We start from the raw sequence: 27,216 nt of genomic DNA, 5'->3' as shown, positions 1-27,216 counted from the left end.
TCATGCTGACATGTATGTGAATATACTTTTAGATGATGCCATTTGTTCTTGAGGTTTCTAGTTCTGTGTATGGTAGTTGGTGCTCACACACTACAGATCACTACCATTTACATACCCATTTAATCATGTTTACAAAGCTCTTACAGAATTTTTTAAGATGTTCACAATTCTATTTAAAAAATGTCACTGTCATATAGCTTTATGGGCAATCATATCTCACTGATAAACATGATTGCTGTCCATGACTTTAAACCTTCCTCTACTCCCCTAGCTCAGGGTGTCCCTCAGGGCTCTGTTTACAGTTCTCTTCTTTTATGTTAATATACATATTTAAAGAGTATGTACATTTTGTAAGATACTGTATATTTGCAAGGGACCAGTATGTAAACTGAGGTAAGGCTGAAATGATTCCTCGAGTAAGTCGATTACAAGAAATGATCAAGGCAAATTCATCTGCCTCGAAGCCTCTTTTAATTTATTTTAAGTCTCACGTCAGGTTCTTTCGCAATTATTTTTTTAATGCGACCCAACGCGTTGACGTCACCCACAAAGCGGAAGGATACACAAGCGCTGCATCTGAAATCACATACTGTAATGAGTCAGCAGTGTTTTGATTTGAGGGCACGGGCAAACGTACAGAGAACGTCGTGGTGTGTGTCCATTGTAAGATAGAGCTGGCACACCACAACTAGGGCCCTATGATTTCCGCGATGCAGAAAACGTGGAGGGAATCGCGTAATCCAGTAATAAAAACGTATTTTACAGTTTAACGCGGAATGGCACGGAATTTGCCAAATTTTGAATGAATTAATCAAAAAAAGGTCATTGCACTTAATCACATCACGATATGGACTAATATCTGTAAATATTAAGCCGGAACAGTCTATATAAATATGAATCCTGCATGTTCTGCGTGTCTGTGTTAATGAATGGAGCAGCGGCTCGTCTTCCTTTATTAACACACTGAAGCGCGCGTGACGCTCGCGGTGATTTCAGCGTCTGCTGTCTCACTAAATAGGACGTGAACACATGAACATCTCCAGAACTGCTCTGACAGTCACTTTATGAGCATTTGACCATTCGATTTGAGTAAAACTAGCGTCACATCACATACACAGAGCTGTAAAAGTACGTCAACCCGTCAAAATAAAAGTCCTGTATTACTATTGTTCAGCAGAATGTACAAAGCCTACTACTAAAAAAAAAAAAAAAACACATTTAATCACACATTTCTTCCATGTTTTATTTTTAATAGTAAATCCCCTGTTCACCAAAAAGTTAAGTTTGCTAAATTTTCAATAAATAAAACATAAATTAATGTTTTATGTGTTTAAAGTTTAATGTGCATCTCAGAAAATGCTTTATTTAAAACCCCAACTGAATGGCACTTAAATGCACTTAATTCATCTGTCAACTTTATTGTCATTGTCTGTTCTTGTACTGTGAACAGAGAAACAATGGGTAATAATTACATGTTTATTTTTGATGTATGCATTGCATTCTATGCATTTAAAAAGTAAAAAAAAAAAAATAATTATTTATCAAAACTAATTTGATATGAACCAAGAGAAATGAACCAACAGAAAACATTACCGTCTACAGCTCTCTCGCGGCTGTAGATGGTAATGTTTCTTCTTGGTTCTTGGTTCTAAATAAATGCGACTTATAGTCCAGTGCGACTTACATACAGTATTGTTCAAAATAATAGCAGTACAATGTGACTAACCAGAATAATCAAGGTTTTTCGTATATTTTTTATTGTTACGTGGCAAACAAGTTACCAGTAGGTTCAGTAGATTCTCAGAAAACAAATGAGACCCAGCATTCATGATATGCACGCTCTTAAGGCTGTGCAATTGGGCAATTAGTTGAATTAGTTGAAAGGGGTGTGTTCAAAAAAATAGCAGTGTGGCATTCAATCACTGAGGTCATCAATTTTGTGAAGAAACAGGTGTGAATCAGGTGGCCCCTATTTAAGGATGAAGCCAACACTTGTTGAACATGCATTTGAAAGCTGAGGAAAATGGGTCGTTCAAGACAGTGTTCAGAAGAACAGCGTACTTTGATTAAAAAGTTGATTAGAGAGGGGAAAACCTATAAAGAGGTGCAAAAAATGATAGGCTGTTCAGCTAAAATGATCTCCAATGACTTAAAATGGAGAGCAAAACCAGAGAGACCTGGAAGAAAACGGAAGACAACCATCAAAATGGATAGAAGAATAACCAGAATGGCAAAGGCTCAGCCAATGATCACCTCCAGGATGATCAAAGACAGTCTGGAGTTACCTGTAAGTACTGTGACAGTTAGAAGACGTCTGTGTGAAGCTAATCTATTTTCAAGAATCCCCCGCAAAGTCCCTCTGTTAAAAAAAAGGCATGTGCAGAAGAGGTTACAATTTGCCAAAGAACACATCAACTGGCCTAAAGAGAAATGGAGGAACATTTTGTGGACTGATGAGAGTAAAATTGTTCTTTTTGGGTCCAAGGGCCACAGGCAGTTTGTGAGACGACCCCCAAACTCTGAATTCAAGCCACAGTACACAGTGAAGACAGTGAAGCATGGAGGTGCAAGCATCATGATATGGGCATGTTTCTCCTACTATGGTGTTGGGCCTATTTATCGCATACCAGGGATCATGGATCAGTTTGCATATGTTAAAATACTTGAAGAGGTCATGTTGCCCTATGCTGAAGAGGACATGCCCTTGAAATGGTTGTTTCAACAAGACAATGACCCAAAACACACTAGTAAACGGGCAAAGTCTTGGTTCCAAACCAACAAAATTAATGTTATGGAGTGGCCAGCCCAATCTCCAGACCTTAATCCAATTGAGAACTTGTGGGGTGATATCAAAAATGCTGTTTCTGAAGCAAAACCAAGAAATGTGAATGAATTGTGGAATGTTGTTAAAGAATCAAGGAGTGGAATAACAGCTGAGAGGTGCCACAAGTTGGTTGACTCCATGCCACACAGATGTCAAGCAGTTTTAAAAAACTGTGGTCATACAACTAAATATTAGTTTAGTGATTCACAGGATTGCTAAATCCCAGAAAAAAAAAAATGTTTGTACAAAATAGTTTTGAGTTTGTACAGTCAAAGGTAGACACTGCTATTTTTTTGAACACACCCCTTTCAACTAATTGCCCAATTGCACAGCCTTAAGAGCGTGCATATCATGAATGCTGGGTCTTGTTTGTTTTCTGACAATCTACTGAACCTACTGGTAACTTGTTTGCCACGTAGCAATAAAAAATATACTAAAAACCTTGATTATTCTGGTTAGTCACATTGTACTGCTATTATTTTGAACAATACTGTATGTTTTTTTCCTCATCATGACGTATTTTTGGACTGATGCGACTTTTACTAAGGTGCGACTTATAGTCCGAAAAATACGGTATATATGTCTTCAGAAAGATAACAGGGCTTTTTAGAATTAGAAAGAACCATGGATGGCAGCCATTCATTGTTAATCATTATTTAACAGGTTCCCATTTTACCCAGAGATTGACTAAGATTAAACCTAGACTAAGATGATTGTATTTAGATTAAACTAATTATGAGAACATCGTTAGGTTTAATCCAAAATGGGTAAATATTATGTTACACTATTTAAATACTGTAAGGAAAACACACTGGAAGTTGTGTGTCTCTCACACTTCAGTAAATTGCAACTTATGTTTTGTTTCAGATTGACGTCACAGGCCACAGAGGAAGATAAGTGGTAAGGGGAATTCTCATGTCCTCTCCCTCCATAAAGGACATACAGTATTACATCACCCCATATTAACCCCTGAAACACTGTACTGCCTCACAGATTGAAACTAAATCCAAGGTCATGCAGAAATTTAGTATTTAATGAAATGGTACAGTTTTACATTACTTTATAAAATATTAAAACAAAACCTTAAAGTGAAAAGGTACATTTTAAAGGCAAAAACCTGCTTCAAATCACACTAGCCCTGTAGTTTCCCTCCCAGTATTTGCTGCAGTCTTGTGAGTGGTGTGTAGTTGCAGCATATGATCAGACAGGAGCCCATATGGGCGGCAGCAGCAGGGACTGAGGCGCTTTGTGTCCGCCCAGATGGCATGCAAGAGAGTGGAGCCTCATGAAGCCTCTGACAGGAGCTTGTGAGGGCTATTTCTGCTCTGGCACTGACTGTGGTTACGCATTGTACAAGTCATCTGTTTAGCTTGTAAGTGTTTGTGAGAACAGCATTGTAAGTTCTTCAGCTGGGGTCCTAGCTGTCAGAATAATTTTCTGCACACTGTAAAGTATTTCAGCATGGACTGAACGAGGCTCTTGCTCCCCCTGCTGGAAATGACGTAGTGATTTCTCACAATAGTCAGTTTTAAACCACCATTGTGAAACTTGCAGGTTGGTTGGATTAGAAAAATATCAGCTAGATTTTTTATTTTGGCTGAATGATCAACACCTGGGCTTATATGCAGATGTAATAAAGCAATTTGAATGAATTACTACTGTTCAAACTTAGGGAGGTGAACAAATTCCAAGTATTTTTTAGTTTTTCCTCCTAATATCATTCTCTTTCACAGTAGCACCATGCAGTTTGTGATACTGTCATATATGAAGCAGCTCGGCGTAAAAGTGAAGGAGTCTCGAGGGCTGGAGCACAAGCCCAAGCTAATGAATCTTTTCCCTAAGATCAAGGTACAAACTTTCTCACTCTGTCTCCAAATGATTCCATGAAACAAAATAAACCTAACCATTGTCTCTGTGCTCCTTAACAGAGAAGTATAAAGCCTGAGAAAGATGGAAGTGAGAAGAAAACTCGATTTCCTAATGTCTTTCCTCCGAGACGGCCGAGCAGGATTGACACTTCAGCAAGTAAGCGGATTTATTTCAGGAACAGTTAAACCAGTGGTTCTCAATCTTTTTGATTCAAAGACCCCCACTGGCCAAAAAAATTATTTAAAGGCCCTTCCCGTTATTAGCTAAGATAATTCCTCTTCTGATGTAATAATGATAATGCTGCTTGTTTTCAAACTCTTTTTTTTTAACATTATTCAATTAACCAAAATGTATTTTATGATTTCAACAGCTACAAGATTCTGATTCTATATGTTCTTTAAAAAAATTGTTTTGGAAGGGGAGAAATACATTTTGTGTGTGTGTGTTTAATATATATTATTTTATTAAGTTTTCAGTTTTTTTATTGATATGCTTTAAGTAGGACTGTCACTTTTGTGAAAAAAATCATTTTTGATTTTTAAGACATAAGTGTTCATCGAATCGATTGTAAAATCGATTTTCCATGTCTAAAAAAAAAAGATGTTTCCTTTTTCAACTTCAAATAACGGACGAACATAAAGAGAGCGCTGGAAACGCACGAGTCAGCAATATTTCTTATTTATTGGCATGAAGTTTCGTGCAGAATAACAAACAGCAACAGGAGTGCAACATTGTCGAAAAAATATATATCCAGAGGGGACGGCTGCCATAACAAAAGAAAAACATCACTGCAGGCTTCAACCCGGCTGCATTTATGATTTAGGTAATTCAAAAATCTCCAAGATTATTTTAAATAATGATCAATCCATTTCAAACAACCGTTCAAAAAATGAAACTTTAAATGGAGTTGAGAACAGGCCGTGTGTGTTTTTTTATTGAACGTAACTACACCATTACAAATTTATTGGACAGGAAAACAAGTCGATCAACATTTTGGGGGTCCAGAGCAGAGCGTTTTTTATTCACTATATGTCCAGCTGTTGAGAAGACGCGCTCCGACCGCACTGATGTCTCAGGTACAGCTGCGCAAGGTGGGGGTATTACTGCCAATTTTCCAATCAAAAAGCCGGTCGCTGTCAGCTTGCAATTGTCCTTTTCATAACTCAGAATCTCTTGTAACTAGATGCGCGAATGAGGCGAATTCGCATCTACCGCACCGCGAGACCTCCAGACGCGCGTAAATGCGTCTTTACATTGACTTAACATTGAAATCATTCGCGCCAGTTGCTCTATTCGTGTTTGGTGCGAACGCAGCATAAAGAAGTCACTTTCGACGTCACTGGGTCTGGTTACGCACGTAACATTGCTGGTATTTTCTGTCTAGCTTTCGCAAGGCATACTGCACTTTCAGAATTCTTTATTTTCTTTTTCTGCTTGTTTGTGAATTTTGTTACATCTATATTTTTTAATTGTTTAATTATTTTAAAATTAATAGTGTACATATTTGGTTAAAATCGATTCCCTATTTTCATTTTCGAAACTTTTTTTTGGTTGGTCTGATCGAATGTGCAATCGATTTTCGAACTAAAAGTGACAACACTAGCTTTAAGTAATCTGGCCTTGAGAACCACTGGATTACAACACAGGTTTAGTTTTGTAGTTATGCAGACAGTAGCAGAAATGTCAGCTATTCATAAACAAGGTCATTTACATTTAGACTTAAAGGGACAGTGGTAAAAAAGAGAGGCCTGTTTAATTCTGGGATCTAGAGATGGTGAAATGGGATTTATAATAAATTAAATAATATTTCTTAAACCCAGAGGAATACTATAAGTGAATTTAAAGTGATAGAAATTATGAATTAAAAACTTAAATTTTGTTTCAGTTTCTAATAGGGTCTCTTTGTGCCTTAATTTAGTTCCTTGTGAAGCTCCTTGTGGGTTTATTTTACTTCCCTGTTTGTAACCATTTTATACAGACAACCACCCACTTGTAATCTTTATTTTGAAGAGACAAATACAATTCAGTACTTAATGCAATTTTTTTTCAGCTGGCCCTGCCACAAATAAAATAAAATAAATAAATACAAATTTATAAAATGTTATAATTTTTTTGTAATTATTTACATAGTAAATAATGTTTTACTTTTTTTTTTATACCAGTGAAATTTCACAATTCCCTTTTCCAGTTTTGATATCACAACAAAAACTACTATCATAACTATTATTAAGTTAAACATTAGTGAAGCCTAGTAAACAGTCAGTAATAAAATAAGAAGAACAATAGAGCAAATAAAAAAATTAAAAAAAAGTTTTTCAGGTAGGTCTAACACTAGTATGCATATACTATATATATATTAGAGGTGGGCATAGATTAATTTTTTTAATCTAGATTCATTTTACTGTGATCTTGAAATTAATCTAGATTAAAATGGCTCATTCGAATTCTGCTGAAGGCATTCAGAATATGTGTGTTACCCAAATAAAATTGACAAACAGTAAGTCTTTGAGAAGGGGTTTATCAAGCTAGGTGGTGCATTAGAAATGTACATCTCCTGTTTCCAAAATGCATCACAAACTGCTTGAAAAAGCTGTAAACTAATTCCACATTGCACAAGCAGGGACCCGGTGAAGGTTGTACCAGTGGGCCCTGTATGAAATTGTCTAATTTGTATGTTCATTTATTTTTATTTATTTGTGCTATTTACACAATGTTTAAGGTTTTTTCAAGTTTGTAGGTGTCAAGGTACAGAAACTAAATAATTAAATGTAAAAAAGCACTGGATAGTCTTCAATGTAAAAATGAAATATACAATGAAACCTACATTTATTCAGACACCTTCAACATTTCTCACATTATTACAGTTTTGCTATATATATATAAATATCTGGTGTCTGAATAATTTTTGGTTTGACTGTTAAAACCACAAAGTAGTCAAGAGCAGTGAGTGATTTTCATTTTCTTGGATTAACATTAGAGCAGCCATTAGCTAAATTAGACGCGGTCACTGTAAGAGACCATGAACGCATCCAATATAATACACATCCCATTTTTTTCCTCAACTGTTTACTTTCACTTAAGAAATAACAGACAGTTTTTTCGAGCATAATATCCAAGGTGGATATTTTGACACATTTTGTATGTATTTGTCGGCACCAGAGCAAAAATATGCAAATTCAATGTTCTAGTGTTTTGAGATGCCTTTCTCTGCGTGAGCCCTGAACACCAGAACACCGCGAGTCGGGCTTTCGTTCCGGTGCAGGAGGGACTTTGAGGAGAACTTTGCGGAAGAGAGCTCGGTTCAGTGTCGCTGTCCGTTAGGCTAAATATCAAGGTGAAAGTCATCATAGTTCCTAACCCAACTTTGAGAATAGATTAACGGCGATATTTTTTTTTATCGCCCGATAAGAGTCTCGCGTTAACGGCGATAACTGCCCACCACTAATATATATATATATATATATAATAATTTTTCCATCAACTGTCCTGAGGGTCTTTCACACTAACCAGGGCGAACAGGCAGTCCTTACTTGCGAACCCTGACTCTTATGTTGTTCTCTCTCTTTCTCTTGTCCTGCAGTCAGCAGGGCTCTGGAGCCGAGGCAGCGTCCGACAAAGCCTCCGCTGCCGCTGGGCACCGGAGAGCAGGCAGATGGCTCGTCTCCTCCTGTACGGAGCAGTCAGTCGAGTGAAGTCTCAGATGGCACCACTGCCCAGTTCACGTCACCCCCTTACAGCGCTCCAGCAGCACAGGGCACAGACGGCATCAGCCGAGAGCCTGAGGCTGGTGAGAGACACTTCACAGATCATTGATGTCAAGTGTCTGTGCTTTTAAAAGTTTTCTTTTTTGATATTTTTGGGGCTTTCAGGTGATTACCGATTTAGATCAAATGAATTACATTATGTGATAATAATCAAACCGATCATTTAAATTGTCATTTTGGCTGAGAAAAGCCCCACAAAGATCAGCCGTGATTATTTTCTTGCCAACACTTTACAATGAAGTTCCATTAGTTAAGTAGGTTAATTAACGTGAACCAACAATAAAAAAGTTTACATTTTAATAAAGTTTTTCATAAATAATTTATTAAGTGTAATGTTAATTTTTTACGTTTGCTAATACATTATTCAGATCAAAAGTTGGACCTGGTAATATTTTTTTAAAATAATAAACAACGAACAGTAAGTTGTACGTTTATTAACGTTACCAAAGATGAATACAAATTATATTTAAATAAAAATAAATACTGCATTAACTAATGGGAACTTTTTGTAAATGTTAAAATGTCTCTTAAATGTCTTTAACCTTTCTCTCCTTTTTCTCCTGTCCACTGTCATTGTCCCCTCTCATAGTTATCTAACCTTAAAGATCAATCTTTCTGTCCTCTTACTTCATCATATGCATCATATTTCTACTTATATTTTCAGTAGCAGTATTACAAAAATGTAGAATCTTATTTCTTGACTAAAGATTTGAAAAATGTCTAGTTCGAAGTGAAATTACGAAAAAGGATGGGATTCTATTTTAAGAAAAGAGGGATATTTCTTAGGTGCTTCAATGAGAGTTTATTCAATGTGTGCATAATTGAGTTGTTTTTTTGTGCTCGTTCTTTAAACATTCAAAGCCCAGTAAAAGACAGTTTCAACTTGCCTTTCCTTATGAAATTTCTCTCTGGCTGTTGTCTTAGGAGGACTCCCCTCTTCTGCACTACCTAGACTGGGGGACGGTGTCGTCCCGGGAGATCTGCAGGACTCGTCCTCCTCAAACACTCACTTTGACTTCAGCCCCTGTACACTGGAGCATCTACAGGAGGAGGAAGCTGAGACAGACAAGTGAGTCAAGTGATCACCATCCAGGCTTATATTAATAAAATTAAAAAACTTTTTCACACTACACACAATCATTAGCTGTTATGTCCCCAGCAGGTACTAGAACAATATAATTAGCATCCTGAATGAGACATTTCATATTCATTTCTAAATACAACATTAAAAAAAATAATAAACACATTTAGATATTGTTTTATGATATTTTGTGCACTGTTCAGACTGCGGAACCTGAAACAGGTTTGAGTCAGATTATTTTTTTCCTAAAAGACAGTGATAGTAAAGACATTTATAATCTTACAAATTCAAAATAAATGCTTTTCATTCCAACAGAAATGTTAGTTTACACACAAATATTAAGCAGCACAAAAGTTTTGAGTTTTGAATATTGATAATAATAGTAGTTATTTCTTGAGCAGCAAATCATTATATTTGAATGATTTTTGAAGGATCATGCGACCCTGAAGACTGAAGGAATGATGCTTAAAATTCAGCTGTTTTCATCACACAAATACAGCTTTGCCATATAAAATATATTAAAACAGCAATAATTTTTAATCGTAGTAGTAATTCACAATCTTCGTGTTTTACTGAATTTTTTTTAATAAATGGTAGTGTAAATAAGCCTAAAAATTGTCACTCCTTTTACATTGGATTTAAGGTGAGCAGTCGCAGTCTCATAATCAGGCTGTTTTGAGTAAGAGCAGTCTCATCTATCTCGGTGACCACGATACAGGCCTCACAGCTATTTTTGCTCCATAAGTCTCTGTAGTGATTTATGCACATACAACATTTAAAACAAAGCTTTGCTCTGTGGTGCTCTGCTCTGTGAATGGGACAGACAGAGAATGAAGCTTGTGCCTCATGACCTGGGGCTGTTGGGAAGAGAAAGAGATTTGGGATGTTGGGATGTTGGGATTCTTACTGCTGTTGGGTAATTGGACTGTGATTTACCCTTCAGGACGCAGGACACCGGCACCCCCAGGGCTGACAGGAGGTGAGTGCTCTCTCTCTGGTGGTTGACCAGTGGTGGTTTGTCAGTGGCCGATGCTGAAATCACTTCTTGGCCATTTCAGACAAAAATATAAGCATTTATGTAACAAAACATTTGGATCCCATTGTATAATGATATAATTTTGGCTAATTCTTTTATGAAAGTGGGAACCATGGTACAGCTCTGATAGAATTTAGTTTTTCTGACCTACTGTAAGGGGCATTTAGTATGTTTTCCTTGATAGGCTTCTATGATTTCTCTGTTATTTATATATATATATATATATATATATATATATATATATATATAATAAAAAAAGTTCAACTGTATAACCATATAAGGATACTATAGGCACACTCTACATAAACTTCGTCTCCAGAGCGGAGTTAATTCCTTGAGTTAATAAAAAAAAAAGACTTGATGGAATTATGATGACATATATTACTATTTGTGTAGTAAAATTAACCTCTCAACATAAATAATAATAATATTCATTAAAACTTGTTTTTATGTAAAATTTTAATTAATAATATATTTACACTTTTAAAAATTTTACTATAAATTAGCATTAAATTATAAAATTGTCATAGAAATTGCAGGGCTTTATTATTGTTCAGAATGTAATGAATGAATAATTTTTTGTTAACGTTTTATGAATTTAAATGGTTAGATGTGATTTGGCGTGTTTGTACAGAAGGATGGAGCCGCTGTGCTCTGGAGAGGTGCAGAGTGAAGATGATCAGTGTGCTGAGGTAGAGCTGGAGCCTCTGAACTGGCAGACGCTGGTGAGCAGAGACGTCCTGTCCACACTAACCCCTCAGGAAATCAAGAGACAGGAAGTCATCAACGGTAAGTGACAAGTGTGGCTCACCGTATGAGCAGTGGTTTGGGAAGTGTCTCCCTGAAGTGATCACAATTTATTTTCTTATTTTCATTTCTCATAAACTTCAAGTTTCATGTAATGGATGAACAATAGGTCCATTCGCACTGCTGTAGTTCCAGTAAATCTACAGTACTAAAGTACTGGGACGATTTTGCGCTAACTATTTCCCAGTACCATTTAAAGGTGAGTGCTAGGAGGTGATGTAAGCTGGTCGACAGCGATGTCATTTGTGCGCGGCTTTCAAAGAACAACGTTAACAACAGGAGGATGGAGGATGCTTGTGATCGGAGCTGTGTTTTTTTTTTGTTGTGTCTCGCGACTTTCACAGTAATGGACGTTGAATGTCAACATAAACGTAAAGCGACTGAAAGAAAGGGAAGAAGGAATCTCCAACGATAACTAGCAGCGATACATTTGCTACAGGTTCCTACACTTCAGCGTCCGTACATTTATCGCTGTTCACCATACTTGCGAAATAAGTTGACACAATGTTTTCGAACATGTCTGGCCAATCAATGTCTAGTACTCACGTCACAAATAGTACCAGTTGTGCTGGTTAGACCCTGCTCCAGTTCTGGCGGTGCGAAAATGCATAAAATATCAGATAATTTGTTACACAATTCAAGACATGGATCTCTCTCCATTAGTTTTTATGCTAGTAGTACAATTGATTTTTGATTTTGATTGAAACACTGTTACTGGACATCAGTGTTTTTACCATTATTAATCAAAAGTGAATAAGTAACACAAGTAACCTTACGTATATATATATATATATATATATATATATATATATATATATATATATATATATATATATATATATATATATATATATATATATATGTAAAATTAATTCCCTCATTTTATCCCAGGAAAAACAAACATATTCTGATTAGTCCCAGCACAAACTTGAGAAGCAGTTAACAAGTCCAAACTATCCTGTGTAACCATCACTCTCCTTCCTGTCATTGCTCTTATAGAGTTGTTCTACACAGAGAAAGCACACGTTCGAATGATGAAGGTTCTGGAGAATTTGTTTTACCAGCCGCTGATCCGAGACTCCATCCTCCCTCCTGCAGACATCAAAAACATCTTCAGCAACCTCGAGGAGATCGTACAGCTGCACAGTAAGTCTCATAACTTCTTAACACATCTGAAGTAAAGATTCCTCCTAAATACTCTCTTCCTTCTCGTTTCACTTCAGTGTCTTTAACAGAACAAATGACTGCGGTTCGGAAGAAAAATGAGACGGCGCTCATTGACTCAATAGGAGATGATTTGCTTTCCTGGGTAAGAAATACGCAAAAAATGTCCTGCTTGAAAATCCTGATTGTTCTAGTGTATGGTAGACCAGCTGACGAACATGGTGGCTGGTTTGTTGCTGTATCAAATTGATATGATCTTCCACCTAAACCAGCTTGGACCAACTAATGACCATGAATGACTAGTTTTAGCCAACTAGAAACCATCTAAATTCAGTTATTATTAGATTTTCTAGCAGGGATGTTTAACACCTAAATTGTGTCTCTACCCAAAGTTCAGTGGAGAAGAAGAGGTGAAGATCAAGAGAGCTGCGGGCACGTACTGCAGTAATCAGCCTTTCGCCCTGGAGCTCATCAAGAGCAAACAGAAGAAAGACCAGCGCTTCAGCTCCTTCATACAGGTCAGTGGCCTTACAGAGCAGTGGTTGCTTTCATCATTGTAGGTAACACTTTCTTTAAGTTGTGTGTGTGTGTGTTTTATCTGGCCATTCCTGATGGAAAATATAGTAAATGTAACTACTGTAATAATAAAACTTCCTAATCATCGGGAAGGAGGAGGCGGGAACCGGCGGACAATCAAAATGAAACTTTCATTACAAAAATAAACACAAAACAGCGCATCAGCCCCTCACGGACGACTGATGCGCACAAATAAAAAGCAAACATAAACTAAAGCCCAGGCTTGGTCCTCTCTCATCCTTCAATGTCGTCGCTCCAGTTTTATATCCTTCCATCTCCTCCGCAGGTGTCGCTCATTTCCCAATCACTCCACCAATGTTGTTTTCGTCAACGATGATGACAACGAAATGATTTCGTCTACGTACCTTTTTTTATGACGATAACGCGACGATGACTAGCTAAAATGGCTCTAATGTGACTAAAACATGACGAGATGTTTTCAAGATTTCGTTGACGAGACGAAAATGATTATAAGTCTGACGTTCACAATGCATATCATTTCTGCCTGTTTTGGAGAAGCAGGCGGGGCTGCACCTGGGACGGGGATGCACGTACCTTTAAATGCGCAGTTGACCAGCGCAGCACACTGTGACTCCATGTTGCTTTGAGCACATCATTCTGCACCCGCAATGTGCATACGCGCTTTGTGCTCTCTGTTTTGAAGCGTTTCATATTAACATGGTTTTGCGCACTGAAAGATTATTAAAAGCCTATATTTTTATACCTAGCCTACACAATACATTTAAAATGAGCATAATTTAATTGTATAGTATTTGTGTGTAGTGTAGGCTATATAAATACATACACTTCTTAGCTCTTGACATCCATATATAAATATAAAATTGTGATATTTGCTGCGGGGTGAGGGCTTCGATAACTCTCTCTTTTTTTGACCATACATGTGTTTGCATCCCTGAATGTTTGTGTCACTTTTATTAGACAGGGTTGTATGGTGTTTGTGTTTACAAATAATATGCATCTTGTTGTTGCACTGGCAGACAAGTTGAAGCACAAGTTGTAGAGCATAAGTATGTGTTCCTCAATAGCTTATATTATGGGCACGTTGTTCATTGCACTTTAGCAATTTATCAAATAAAGCCACAATTGCCAAAGTAAGAATGTTTTTATTCCTGGCTTTTTTTGGAGTAAAACAGTGATTCCACTGTTACCACTTTATCCGTGTGTAATGTTGTAGTTGTAGAAATGGTTTAAACTTTAAACCATTCCTTTATAACTGTGATTACTGGTGAAAATAGGCAATGTGCTGAAATTTTAGAAGAGCATCAATTCATGGAAAAATAACTTGAAATATGTGGATAAAAGGTTTCTGCCCAATGCGACCATGAAGTACAGCTTGGCAGCACTGCATCTCCATCAATGAGAAAGTCTAGTTTATTATGCAAAGCTTTTAAGGTTAACTGTTGTTTTATGAATTGCAACACTCGTTACAACCTGTCAAACCTAAGTCCATTTCCAATACTTTTTAATCTAAATTAATAACTACTTTTTAGTTTTTTACTAAAATTGACTAAAACTTAATTAAACCTTTTTGTGTTTTCGTCGACTAAAACTTGACTAAAACAATCAAGTTTATAAGTGACTAAAATGTGACTAAAACTAAAAAGCATTTTCGTCCAAAAGACTAAAACTAAAAGGGCTGCCAAAAACAACACTGCACTCCACCGCCTCCGGCCTCACTCGTTCCCACGTCACTCGCCCTCGCCCCACTCGTCACAACTACTATTATATATTTCATAGATTATAAATGTAAGTAAATGTAATTAATATAGAAGTGTTTGTATTGCAGGAGGCAGAGAGTAACCGACATTGTCGCAGGTTACAGTTAAAGGACATTATTCCTGTGGAGACGCAAAGACTCACAAAGTATCCCCTCCTGCTGGAGAACATTGCCAAAAACACAGGTACAGTCCTTTCTTCTTTATCCCAAAACTCAAATTACACTTGTCACAATTGATCTCAAATATTAGGCTTGTTGTTCAGTGTAACGTCAATACAGGGGTGGGGGGGGTGGAACGATCCTCCGACTTGATTATCTCTTTTTGAGCGTAGTTTTTTCTGCATATGAACGAGGGTGCATTGTATGCGATAGAGAGTCATATTCTGCTTCCTTATACACAAGCACACTTAACATTGAATATATATAGAAATTTGACTTTCACTGCGCAGGATATCCGCTGTGAGAAATGTTTCACTCAGAGGTATTTCAGTTTTAATCTTCGTACTGCTTTACACATGCAGAATTTATGCCTCTTCTGAATTTAATTATAAAAATGTTGCATATAGTCTTTTTATTATCTTTTTAGTCGTGGCTTAGTGGTTAGAGAGTTTGACTCCTAACCCTAGGGTTGTGGGTTCGAGTCTTGGGCTGGGAATACCATGACTGAGGTGCCCTTGAGCAAGGCACCGAACCCCTAACTGCTCCCCGGGCACCGCAGCATAAATGGCTGCCCACTGCTCTGGGTGTGTGTTCACAGTGTGTGTGTGTGTTCACTATTGTGTGTGTGCACTTGGATGGGTTAAATGCAGAGCACGAATTCTGAGTATAGGTCACCATACTTGGCTGTATGTCACGTCACTTTCACTTTCATTTTTTTTTGGTGCACAAAAAGCATCGTCATCGCTTCAGAAAATTACATTTGAACCACTGGAGTAACATGGACTACTTCCATGTTTTCACTACCTTTTTTGGGCTTTCAGAGTGAAAGTTGCTTAGGCTTTCAATGGAGAGACTTTCATGTAAAATATCTTCAGTTGTGTTATGACTTCCGAGGATGAATGGAATAGAATAAAATAGTTCTGTGCATTAATATGATTGTATAAAAGCTGTTTTGGTGCAGTTAATCTGTGATTTATATATAATGGACTTGTCTTTTGCCTGCAGAGGATCCTGAGGAGAGAAGGAAAGTGAAACAGGCTGGCGAATGCTGTCGAAAGATTCTCACTCACGTCAACCAGGAGGTGAAGGAAGCCGAGAACAAACAGGTGTGTAAATAATACCTGACCTCAAATCAGTGCTGTACTCAATCATTCTGAGCTGATCCCGATCCTCTGCTGCCCCCAGAGGTTGGAGGACTACCAGAGACGACTGGACCTGTCCTCACTGAAGCAGAGCGAGAACCCCATGATCTCCGAGTTTAAGGTGAGACTTCATATTTAAATATTTGAAATCCATTAAATGAACCTGTAACTGATGACCAGTGTTTTCTTGTGGAACTAGGCTACTTTAACACTGTCGCTGCGGGTGGTTCTTCATGTCCGCCAGTTAAAGCAACCCCAATAACATGATATTTAGCCCCTGTCATAAAACATGCATTTGACCCTCCTCAAAACGTGATTGGTCTAGTTTTGAGTAGCATTTGAGTGGGCTTTATTGTGAAAACTTGGAAACTCATTATAAACAAAATTGATTTTACTCTCCATCTAGAACCTGGATTTGACTAAGAGGAAGATGGTGCATGAGGGACCGCTGTCCTGGAAGGTCAACAAAGATAAAACTATTGGTGGGTGTGGCTTGTCACGGAATTCAGTGTAGACCCGACTCAAATTAGAAATGTCTTCTAGGGCTGACATCATGGAAAACATCAGGGAACAAATGTTATTGTGAAAGGTTTTCATTTGATGTGTGTGTATGTGTGTATTCAGAGCTGTACACATTGCTGCTGGAGGATATATTGGTGCTACTTCAAAGGCAAGATGAGAAGCTGATCTTAAAATGCCACAGTAAGAATCTGGCGGGCACTGCTGAAACCAAACACATCTTCAGCCCCATCATCAAACTCAGCACTGTGATGGTGCGCTCGGTCGCCACTGGTAAGAAGTGTTGCTTTCAAAAACAGACGAGAAAAGTGGGTGGAATGCATTACATCATACGTTTGTCAAAATGTGTAGAGCAGGTTTTTAATGGCTTCTTGATAAAGCATATTCAAAAGTAAGTTGAACTAACATCGTTCTCTGAATGCATTACAGACAACAGGTCATTCTTTGTCATCTCTATGTCTGATAATGGAGCGCAGATCTATGAACTAATGGCTCAAACCGTTTCTGAGCAAAAGACGTGAGTGCTGCATTTTGTTAATATGCATTTAATAGTGTTCTTATCTGCTATTAAGAGCTCAAAATTTCCACAGTATGTTTAGCCTCTAAAAATATTATAGTATTTATTCATATTTAGAATTTTATTATTAATATACAGTACAGACCAAAAGTTTGGAAACATTACTATTTTTAAAGTTTTTGAAAGAAGTTTCTTCTGCTCATCAAGCCTGCATTTATTTGATCAAAAATACAGAAAAAAATGTAATATTGTGATATATTATTACAATTTAAAATAATTGTTTTTAAATTTATTATACTTTAAATGATCATTTATTTCTGTGATGCAAAGCTGAATTTTTGTATGATTAATATGATGATTCATTATCAAAGTTGGAAACATTTCTGTTGCTTAATATTTTTTCAGAACGTGTGATACTTTTTAGGCTGAATAAAAAGAAAAAAAAAGAAGCAATGTTTTTAAACTATAAATATTTTGTAATAACAATATACACTACTGGTCAGTAATTTTTTTTTTTTTTTTTTTTTATAAAATCAATACTTTTATTCAGCAAGGATGTGTTAAATTGATCAAAAGTGATAGTAAAGAAAATATATTATTAGAATATATGTTATTAGAATTTTTTATTTTTATTTTGAATAAATGCAGTTATATATAACCTTTTATTCATCAAATATATTAGACAGCAGAACTGTTTCCAGCTCTAATAAATCAGAATATTAGAATGATTTCTAAATGATCATGTGATCGACTGGATGTTACATGTGACACTGAAGGCTGGAGTAATGATGCTGGAAATTCAGCTTTACATCACAGGAATAAATTATTTATTTATATATTCAAATAGAAAACTATTATTTTAAGTTGTAATAATATTTCACAATATTACTGTTTTTTCTGTATTTTTGATCAAATAAATGCAGGCTTGATGAGCAGAAGAAACTTCTTTCAAAAACTTTAAAAATAGTAATGTTACCAAACTTTTGGTCTGTACTGTATATATATCTATTGCATATTGTATATTATAATATAATATCATTATAGTTATATTATAATTCATTTAGGCTTAAATGTTCAACTTTTAATCACTAGGTGGCAGTGTCTGATCACACAACGAGCCGATTGTATGAAGACCAAACTACACAACATCATTCCATTACCTCAGACTGAGTGAGTTGAAGTTTTCTGCATCATTTAGAATATGAGAAGTGTTTTATAAGCAGTAAGGTGATCTAGAACATGTGACATGTTTTGCAGCGTGGAACGAGAAGCGGTCGAGTTGATAAACTCTGGTGTTCAGAAACTAAACAAAGAGTCTGAGCCCATTTCTTTAGTGAGCATTCAGTCTCCAGGTAAACGGTTCTGTTCTTTTATTTTCTGAAGATGTTTGTGAGAGAGAGTGACTAATTCGATACCGTAATAATAGTCTAGCTATAAGGTGGTTAATTCAAATAGAGTAGTTATAGCATTATCCATCTTCAGAAATATCTTTCAAAAAAAAGCGGTATATTTTCTGTAGAAAAAGATGGCACCGAGGTCATGCCAACCCCAGCATGTGGCACCAACCCATTCGAGACCAAATCTGATGAGGAGGAGGAGGAAGAAGAAGAAGAAGAAGAAAACTCACTACAGGATCAGGGTGAAGATGATGAAGCGTTCGTGGTGGCCGATATGACCGATCGCCTTACATTCCTGAAGCAGCGCTCGAGGCTGGGCATCGCCATAGACGAGGACGAGGCCGAGGCCTTCGAGCTCCAGCCTCTCAGAGCTGATGAAGCTCTCAGAACACGTGAGTAGAAGACACGACCCCAGTGCTGCTAGGAGCTGTTCCTCTCACTTCTGTATACCTACTAAAATCCAACAATAAAACAACTAAAGCCACACTGGATTCACTCTAACCCTGCCAGTCTGTCAATTTCTCTACTCATTTCTGTTTTTTTTTCCCAGTGGCAACACTAAGGCAGCTCCTGATCAACCACATGTCCAGTCAGGAGGACACAGACAGAGACATCGAGAGGCGAGAGCAACGGGACGATGTGGCGAGGACAGGCTCTCAGCAGGGGACGGAGGACAGCACTGCGATCAGGTCCGCTGTTGAGAACGGCTCAGAGAGGACCGAGAACAGAGCGGAGAACGCACAGGATCTGCCCTCTGGAGACACCGGCTTCTTTGAGACGTCTGAGGAGTGTGGTGTGTTGTCCTTTTTAAAGTCAGCAGGAAATGAAAGGGTCTTGATAATGGCCAGCTGACGCACATTGTCCCACTTAATATAAGACTGTTACAAATTAATAAGCAAATAGACATGAGAGGTCGATTTGATTTGAATCTGAAAAGAAAGGCCAGAGTAAAAGGAGAAAAGTTATTTATGTGATGTGAAAGTGCCAGCATGTGGGAAATGTGCTTTTCAAATAACCTAGTGCCCACTCTCCACCACAAATGTGTGCTTTTGTCCATACGTTATGCATTTCATTGCTTTCGTCTACGTTATAGTAGGGTATACATTGGATACACTACATTTACACTTTTTAATCTCAGCCTGTCAGCATCCTGTAACCATTCCTCTTGTTTTCTGTCAGTCTCTGCAGGCAGTTATATGGTGCTGGAGGTGTATGGCGAGAGCAGCACAGATGATGTGCAGGGCAGCAGCGGGGAGCCGGTGGCAGCGGGAGACTCGGGCATTGACTTGAAGAAGCTCCTCTCTTCCTCCTCTCAGAGCAGCGGAGGACCAAACCTCAACAGACAGATCATGACACACATACGGATACTACAGGCCAACCTGCAACATCTGAAGGTGACGTGTTTCTTCCTTAAAAATAGGCAAATATAGTGACCAAAAAGTATTTGAATGCATACAGGGCATCAGATTTGTTGAATCAAATGACGTCAAAACTTAAAACAATAGTTCACCCAAAAAGGTTAGGTTAGCACAAAAGATGATATTTTGAAGAACCTAACAGTTGTTGGTCCCCATTGGCCTCCATAGTAGGGAATTAAATAATATGGAAGACGATGGGGACCATTAACTGTTTGATTACCAGCATTCTTCAGAATACCTTAATTCATGTTTAACATAAGAAAGATACTTAGAATTTGAAAGTCATCGGGGAGAGTAAATGATGACGAAATTATTGTTTTTTAGGTGAAAGATCCATTTAATGGCATCTGCTTACAAATGGTGCTAGATTGTTTCTCAGAAGTAACTTTTCTTGCTGGCTGTATGGCTATTTGGAATTTGTGAAAATTGCTAAAATATTTTAATATTCTTATAGCAGGAACAAAAAACTAATATTCTCTCTCCATAAAAAAAAAGGCTGAAATTAGTGTCAATTTTGTCCCATTGACTTCCATGGTAAGGTAAGAAATACCATGTTTATATTTTTATATTAAATCATTGCATCGTTTAATTATATTCCCAATTTAAATATATCACTTGCAAGGGTCCCCTTACCTGAAATATAAAGGCAGCCTTAAAATAATTGAAAGATAAAAAAATAAAAAATAAACTGTTTTATTGTGAGAAGATTCATACATTTAACAGTGTGACCAAGTGTCCAACTATATCAAAAACAAAAATCAGGTAAATGTCTTTTTGGTTTTAGTCTATCATAGCACAAATAAACAATAATACTCAAATCTCTTCTGCAGGATACAGAAATCAAGTATAACCAGCTACGCCAAAAGCTATCAGAGGAACCCGCTACTGACACAGAGGAAGACAAAGGTACTGCAGCTGTTAGTGGTTTGATGTTGTGATGCCCTAAAAGAGCTTTCATTCATAGTTCTCTTTCTCTTTTATCCATCTCTCAGATAAAAGTTAGTGAAGTAGAGCTGTCTTCCTGTTTATTGAGACGGGAGGAGACACAGAGACACTGGGCTACCCCTCCTAAAACATCGCTCATGCATGGACGGAGACGGACAGAATGGGCAGGAGATCTGGAGTTTGTGTTTACACCACACTACAAGACGACCCCATCACAAATCTGTCCTTCTGAACACCAGTCTGGTCTCAGGCTACTTTCTTTTACAAGATTGCCATGTAAGGACGTTTCATCACTCCACCATCTGCATTCAGAGGACAGAAGACTCAGCATTCCTTCAGCAAACCTAAGATATTAGAGTCTATATTAGCCAATGAAAGTATCTTTAACCTGGCTAGCATAAACCGAATGCCTGACTTCTGTTTTGATACGGCGTGCGGCATATGTGACTTTACGATGTAGAAACCATGTTTGACATCAGCGGTGAGTAGTGTGAAAAACTTAGTGAAGTCCTAGAGTGTGTTATTAGATCTCCATTATCACGTGAGCCTAAAATGAGCTCTCAGACAGGAACGGCCAACGTTTGCGGACTGATGATGAAGGTAAATGATACTAGTAATGAGTCAGGGGATGGGCTGATGGTTGTGGTGGTGTCTCTCCTCATTCCTCCTCTCTTAATAAAACACATGCTATTTAATGAAGCTACTGAAAGCGTTTTCTCTGGCTTGTGGCCACGGGAAAACCGGACCTTTTGTAATGTTGCCGGGTCGAGCTGATACGACACACGTTTTTCTTGGTTTTGAGAATGAAGTTAAATAGAAAGAAGCTTCAGTGCAGGAACTTGATGAAGACCCTGAACGGTCCATTTTAAATGTAATGTATTGTACAATTATGACCAACACTGCATCTCTTACAGAGACCTTTTTCTTCTTCTATTGCGTTAAGTCATGTATTATGTTAACAGAAACTACTAAAAAAAGAAGAAAAATAAAAGACTGCAAGGTATCCTTTAATATTAATGTAATCTGTATTTTTATTATTCTGTCTAGACGTTTGAGGTATTTTATTATATTATGGAACATTAATATGGTCTTGGCTTTCCGTTGAGAACATCAAATAGCTCTAATGGATGAGATTCTATTAAATTTGACTGAACTGATGTATCGTTCAAAATGGAAAGAAGATATTGCACATTGTGTCTTCATTTTATCACATTTACCTTTTTTAGGAGAGTGGAAAGGATATTTTGTTTTTGGATTTATGACCAAAAAATAAATGACACATCTGTAGCAAAAAAAAAAAAAAAAATGTATTCAATAAACTGGAAACACAAATGACGTTCATTTCTTGTCAAAATTCTTTCAGAAATGCACAAGCTGGAACGAACGCATCATAAATGTTCAAAACTTGTCAACTCCTTAAGATACTAGTTCTCAATATGAGATAACCAATAGTCCACTTTTCTAACACTGCTAGTATATTTGGGGCATCCACTTCATAACTCTCCATTACTGAGGTCTTTTTGCTTCTTTGTTGCTTTCCCATCACCTTCCCACTTCCTCTTCCCCCTGGATTTTGTCTCCTCCTCTCTGAACTGATGCCTGTAGGGGGAAAACAGTGTCAATAGAAACAAACTATACACTGTTAAAGTAATTCTTATTTGGATATAATGTCTACAAAAGCTACTTTGAACCTACTGATGTGCAGTAGTTAGGGCTCACCTAGACTGCCAGCGTCTGCCACTATTCCACACACGTCCAAAAGATGGCAGCCAGTTGGCGTCAGTATGTGAGCTGTGGTCAAAGTTTGCGCCCACACGGTTGGCCGGAAGCTTCTTGAGCTTCTCCTGCTCCTCTGTAATTCAAGATTTAAGACCGTATACAACTTGCCTTACAACAAAAACAATGAGTGTGATAATGAGAGTGAAGTGCATACTGTGTTTGAGGAACCCCTGAAGTGAGGGGCCCATTTCCTGCCGTCCACTGCCTGGGGCTTCATCAGGCTCCTCCAGGAGCCACGGCGGTACAGCTCCTACAATTCAACAAAACCTGCTCAGTATCTCCTCAGAGAATAAACCCAAACCAAATGGGTTTTACTCACCAGTATGAACGTTTCCACTGCTGGACGAGTCCTGTGAATGGGGAAACAAGCCAAAATTATCTCTGATCTTTTTTTTCATTCAAATTAATAATTTTTGCATATGTATAGTGCAAGTAAGATTACCTGGTAACCGATGAAAGTTAAGTTGAATCCTGGTTCATTCCACTGACTGTGTGAGGCGAAATCCTCGTGGCTCGGCCCTGGTTGTGGCTCCATTTCATAAGAGTGACTGTGGGAACTTCATGTCAAACATCAAAAATCATGCTTTAGACATTACAACCTCTGTTAGTTCCAGATTACATGAAGAAAAACTCATTTTGATCATCTCGTGACACAAAAGAAGCATTTAACTTCTGTATTCACACTAGTAAAAGATTTGGACACCTCATATGTATAATTCATCAAAACTGAGGAATTGTGTAGTGATTAAAAATGTTAAACAAACAAAAAAAACCTGTAAAAAGTAAATTAAATTCATATATTCATATATAGATGCATTTTGTCTACAAAACCAGTTTTGAACTTTATATTTGCATAACGATTGAGGATGCACCAAACAGTAAAAAACCCCACACTGATACTTCCTTTTTTTTTTTTTTTTTTTACTTGCACCAGTATTTCTAGAAACACTTCATTTTAACAATGACATAATATTTTCATCATCTATAAACATTATTGACTATACTCATGCAATATAATTTTTTGTATGACCGATGTACTGTTATTTCTGTTAACCTTCACATGGATTAGATTGTGTTTCCATTCATCTCACTCGGTCTTTGCTTAATGTGTGAAATATATCTCACACCAAAAATATACAATAACTATAAAAAATTTGGTGTCGGTAAGACTGTTTTTAAAACTAGTTTCATATGCTCTACAAGGCTGCATTTATTTATCAAAATACAAAAATACATGTATAAATAAGAAAGATTCTGTGATTAATAGAAATTTCAAAAGAACAGCTTTTTTTTTTATTAATGATTTTAACACAAAATGACAATTTTATAACTGTGTTTTTCTTACTTTTGATCAATTTAATGCATACTTATGCAATGAAAGTATGCATTTCTTAAAAAAATAAATCATCTTACTGACTCCAAACTTTGCACACTTGTGTACTGTATATATGTGTGTATGTATGTATGTACATAGGTATTGGAGCATTTTAATATACACGTATTGGAGCAACAGTTTAAAAATTACGTTATTTTACATTTCTTTTACCTGGCTGTATGTTGACTGCTGTGTTGGTCCACTTCAGCAGGATGCACCAGGTCTGGATCAGGCTAAGTTTGATTCAGGAAAGTCAACAGTAATGCTCCATGTTTTGTTTTGTTTTTTTATTACATCATTTTCCAGCAAAGGATTTACTTGCTAATTAGCAATAGAGTTTGAAAAAGTCACAAATAATACTTCCAATTTCCAAAAACGAATACTGAGATATGGATACGCTTGGCGATTCCCAGGAAAACAAACCTCTGATAATGACTGAAGGACCTCCAGTCTGAGCTGCTCCTGAGATCGGATCACTGCAGCTTGCTGAGGATGAAAGAAGAGACGAAACGTTTTAAAGTTCAAATATAGTAAACCAACAACAATTAAATTACCTGTAAAACACCTTTACCTGTTTAATAAACACATCCTCTTTTTCCTCAAACTGTTCCAGAGACTTGGAAACTTCAGACTTGAATCTAAAAAAAAAGGTGGTCTTCATTTATTTCTCTTTAGAACATCTGCAAACTTTTACAGTGATGGCATCAATGTAGTAATATACTGCAGAAGTGCTGTAACGAACACATCCATGTTTCCAAACATAAACAATCAAGCAATAACCTCTCGGTTTCCTCTTCTGTTATGATAAACTTGTCTCGCAGTTTAGGATCTGCTTTATTGTCCCACCAGAACTTGTGTGTGTTTGTCCGGTGCTCTGGGCTGAAATGAGAAGGGCTCAGTAAATTCACTGCAAGCTCTGCATGCGTTTCTCAAAGGCTTCGGCGTGTGATCTTACGTGCTCATGTGCTCCAGCAGTCCTCCGTACAGCACGCTGATGTTACTGTCAGTCACGTGTTTCTGCACCTCTAGCGCGCAGCAGTAACACCAGAACTTCTCGTCATGATCGGGACTGTATTTCTCTACCTGAGGATTTTTAATCGTCCGCTTTGCTTCTTTGACCTGTAATAACATGCATAACAACAAATAAGTTTATTAGAGTTCATGGCACCAAATTGTTTTCGACATTCAAGTTAAACTTAATATCAATGAATATCTATGTATCTAACTATCTATCGAACTATGACATTTTGTGGTTGTCAACCACCAGCTGAACCTGTTCATAGATAAGTAATCCTGAACTGCATTCACATAGTCGCTTACATTTATTAAACCATTATTTAAACAGGAAAATATATTACGTTACAGAATTGTCCTGGCCTAATGTAACTTCTATACACAAAGCCTACACAGACAAAAATCATACGACATTAAAAATATTTACAAATCATTGACTCGTCCTCCAATTATCAATTTGATACCGCTTTATTAAAATTAACTGCAAAACTGGCTTACTTGATGCACGTTTTATGATTTTTACGTGTAACCCAATAAAATAGAAACATTATTCGTTCTGGAGCCACTGTGGCAGCATCTTCAGCTGTTAGCACACTTACCTTTTCCATGAATTTGACAAGAATTACTTTAAGTTTGCTTTGGTGGCTTTTCCCATAAATGTGTCCTTTTCCAGAAAAATCAGTTTTTCTGCAGATAGAGCAGTAAAACGCTCCCATTTGGCTGTTTTTGTGTTTGTTTCTTTAGCAACTGCAAACGTGATGTCGTCAAAACATAGTGAAACTATGTGATGTCAAATATGCTGCAGCGCCCTCTTGTGATTGGGATGATACATTGGAATTATCGAGAGGGGTCTGGAAACGATAAATCAAAGCAGCATAAAGAAAGACACACACACACACACACACACACACACACACACACACACACACACACACACACACACACACACACACACATATATGGCAGGACTACATCTATTTTCCATTTGACACATGCATACAGTAAATATTTGACTTCTATCTAAAACACCACTAGGTCTCCAGAAAAACCTAGACATTTTAACTAAATACTGCCACGATTAGACCCAAGAAGTCAACATCAAAAATAAAAATAAAAAGATTCATAGATATTTCAGAAAAAAAAGGATCTAGACCAACAATGTATTTGATATAAATAACACCGCACTTCAAGATGCTCTACAATATAATTATCTTGGTCTGGTTTTTATCTTTCACTGGAATTTTCAATTTGGCAATTAAACATTATTTATAAAAGCCTGCACACAAATGAAATTATGTAAAACAAACTTCTCCATCAGAATTTGCAAAAAGATTTCTGATAGTGTCATACTGACTATTGCAAGTGAGATCTGGGGTACGAGTAACTACAGTCATCAAGACTGGCACAAGCATTAAAAGGTCTACACTTCCACAGAAACGCCTAATAATCTGTGTATCCTCCACAGTGAAAAATACACATCCTAAAGAGAGTGTGAAAATGACAAATTGGGAATAGTACTTGATGAAGGACTCGATGAAGGAATCATATTTATAAATGCCACAAACTAAGAGGCAAAGAGTGAGCACATTAGTAATACCATTAATGTTTATGTAAATATATTGATGTATTTTATTTATTTTTCTGTTGTTTTAATTCTGCTAATGTACAATGTTTTGGCAATATTTAACTAGTTATGCCAATAAAGCAATATGAATTGAGAGAAATCTCAGACATGTGATTTGTTGCTCAATAATTTATCGATTTTGAACAAGTTTGGCATTATATACACAAGCACACACACTTTTGTTCTACAATTAAATTATGTTTGCTTAAACTTTTATACATCCAATCTACAAATCCATTCATCCAACAATCCTGAAATATGAAGGTTTACACAAAGATATTAAAGCAGCTAAAATAACATTGATTCCAAGAATCTTTATTAAAAGCACCAATAATGACAGATAATTATTAAGCACCAAATCAGCACATTATAATGACTTCTGAAGGATGTACGTGACTCTGAAGTCTGGAGAAAATGTGCTAAAAATTCAGCTTTGACAAATAACATTAAAATAGAAAAATCATTTTG

At 36.9% G+C, this 27,216-nt stretch overlaps 2 protein-coding genes across 5 annotated transcripts in view; one reads left to right on the top strand and one right to left on the bottom strand.

Annotated features, from left to right (window-relative positions):
* Positions 1-22,291, top strand: part of LOC127958637 (rho guanine nucleotide exchange factor 12-like) — a 77,863-nt gene extending 55,572 nt beyond the window's left edge. For 2 of the 3 annotated variants that reach the window (XM_052557546.1, XM_052557548.1), the window contains 23 exons: positions 3,692-3,724; positions 4,558-4,672; positions 4,753-4,849; positions 8,274-8,480; positions 9,382-9,526; positions 10,482-10,517; positions 11,209-11,363; positions 12,381-12,527; positions 12,605-12,690; positions 12,938-13,063; positions 14,929-15,043; positions 16,024-16,124; positions 16,204-16,281; positions 16,567-16,642; positions 16,785-16,952; positions 17,109-17,196; positions 18,289-18,366; positions 18,454-18,548; positions 18,716-18,985; positions 19,144-19,386; positions 19,773-19,987; positions 20,842-20,917; positions 21,004-22,291. In XM_052557546.1, coding sequence (XP_052413506.1) covers positions 3,692-3,724; positions 4,558-4,672; positions 4,753-4,849; positions 8,274-8,480; positions 9,382-9,526; positions 10,482-10,517; positions 11,209-11,363; positions 12,381-12,527; positions 12,605-12,690; positions 12,938-13,063; positions 14,929-15,043; positions 16,024-16,124; positions 16,204-16,281; positions 16,567-16,642; positions 16,785-16,952; positions 17,109-17,196; positions 18,289-18,366; positions 18,454-18,548; positions 18,716-18,985; positions 19,144-19,386; positions 19,773-19,987; positions 20,842-20,917; positions 21,004-21,014 — 2,761 coding nt within the window. In that variant the 3' untranslated portion in view covers positions 21,015-22,291. The remainder of the gene's footprint in view (positions 1-3,691; positions 3,725-4,557; positions 4,673-4,752; positions 4,850-8,273; positions 8,481-9,381; positions 9,527-10,481; positions 10,518-11,208; positions 11,364-12,380; positions 12,528-12,604; positions 12,691-12,937; positions 13,064-14,928; positions 15,044-16,023; positions 16,125-16,203; positions 16,282-16,566; positions 16,643-16,784; positions 16,953-17,108; positions 17,197-18,288; positions 18,367-18,453; positions 18,549-18,715; positions 18,986-19,143; positions 19,387-19,772; positions 19,988-20,841; positions 20,918-21,003) is intronic. The other variant, XM_052557547.1, reaches the window with a different exon arrangement.
* On the bottom strand, positions 20,687-25,923 carry LOC127958638 (centrosomal AT-AC splicing factor-like). Of its 2 annotated transcripts, none has more exons than XM_052557549.1 (11): positions 25,724-25,923; positions 25,066-25,229; positions 24,891-24,989; positions 24,682-24,748; positions 24,534-24,596; positions 24,282-24,343; positions 23,178-23,292; positions 23,055-23,085; positions 22,890-22,985; positions 22,676-22,808; positions 20,687-22,555 (listed from the first exon to the last, which is right to left on the bottom strand). In XM_052557549.1, the coding sequence occupies exons 1-11, from the start codon at positions 25,838-25,840 to the stop codon at positions 22,450-22,452; spliced, it is 1,053 nt and encodes a 350-aa protein (XP_052413509.1). In that variant the 5' UTR covers positions 25,841-25,923; the 3' UTR covers positions 20,687-22,449. The 2 variants fall into 2 exon arrangements, with proteins under 2 accessions (XP_052413509.1, XP_052413510.1); XM_052557550.1 differs by having other exon boundaries at positions 23,178-23,283.
* Positions 25,924-27,216: the final 1,293 nt, after the last annotated feature.

The sequence above is a fragment of the Carassius gibelio genome, chromosome B5, assembly GCF_023724105.1.
Source record: "Carassius gibelio isolate Cgi1373 ecotype wild population from Czech Republic chromosome B5, carGib1.2-hapl.c, whole genome shotgun sequence".
In the NCBI taxonomy this organism is placed as follows: Eukaryota; Metazoa; Chordata; class Actinopteri; order Cypriniformes; family Cyprinidae; genus Carassius; species Carassius gibelio.
This window is presented reverse-complemented; position numbering and strand designations above follow the sequence as displayed.

Coding starts and splice junctions, on each gene's coding strand:
- LOC127958638 (XM_052557549.1), bottom strand. CDS start 25,840: ATGGGAGCGTTTTACTGCTCTATCTGCAGAAAAACTGATTTTTCTGGA. Junction 22,809..22,889: donor TCAGGGGTTCCTCAAACACA/GTATGCACTTCA, acceptor CTTGAATTACAG/AGGAGCAGGAGAAGCTCAAG. Junction 22,556..22,675: donor GGCAGACGCTGGCAGTCTAG/GTGAGCCCTAAC, acceptor TTCCCCCTACAG/GCATCAGTTCAGAGAGGAGG.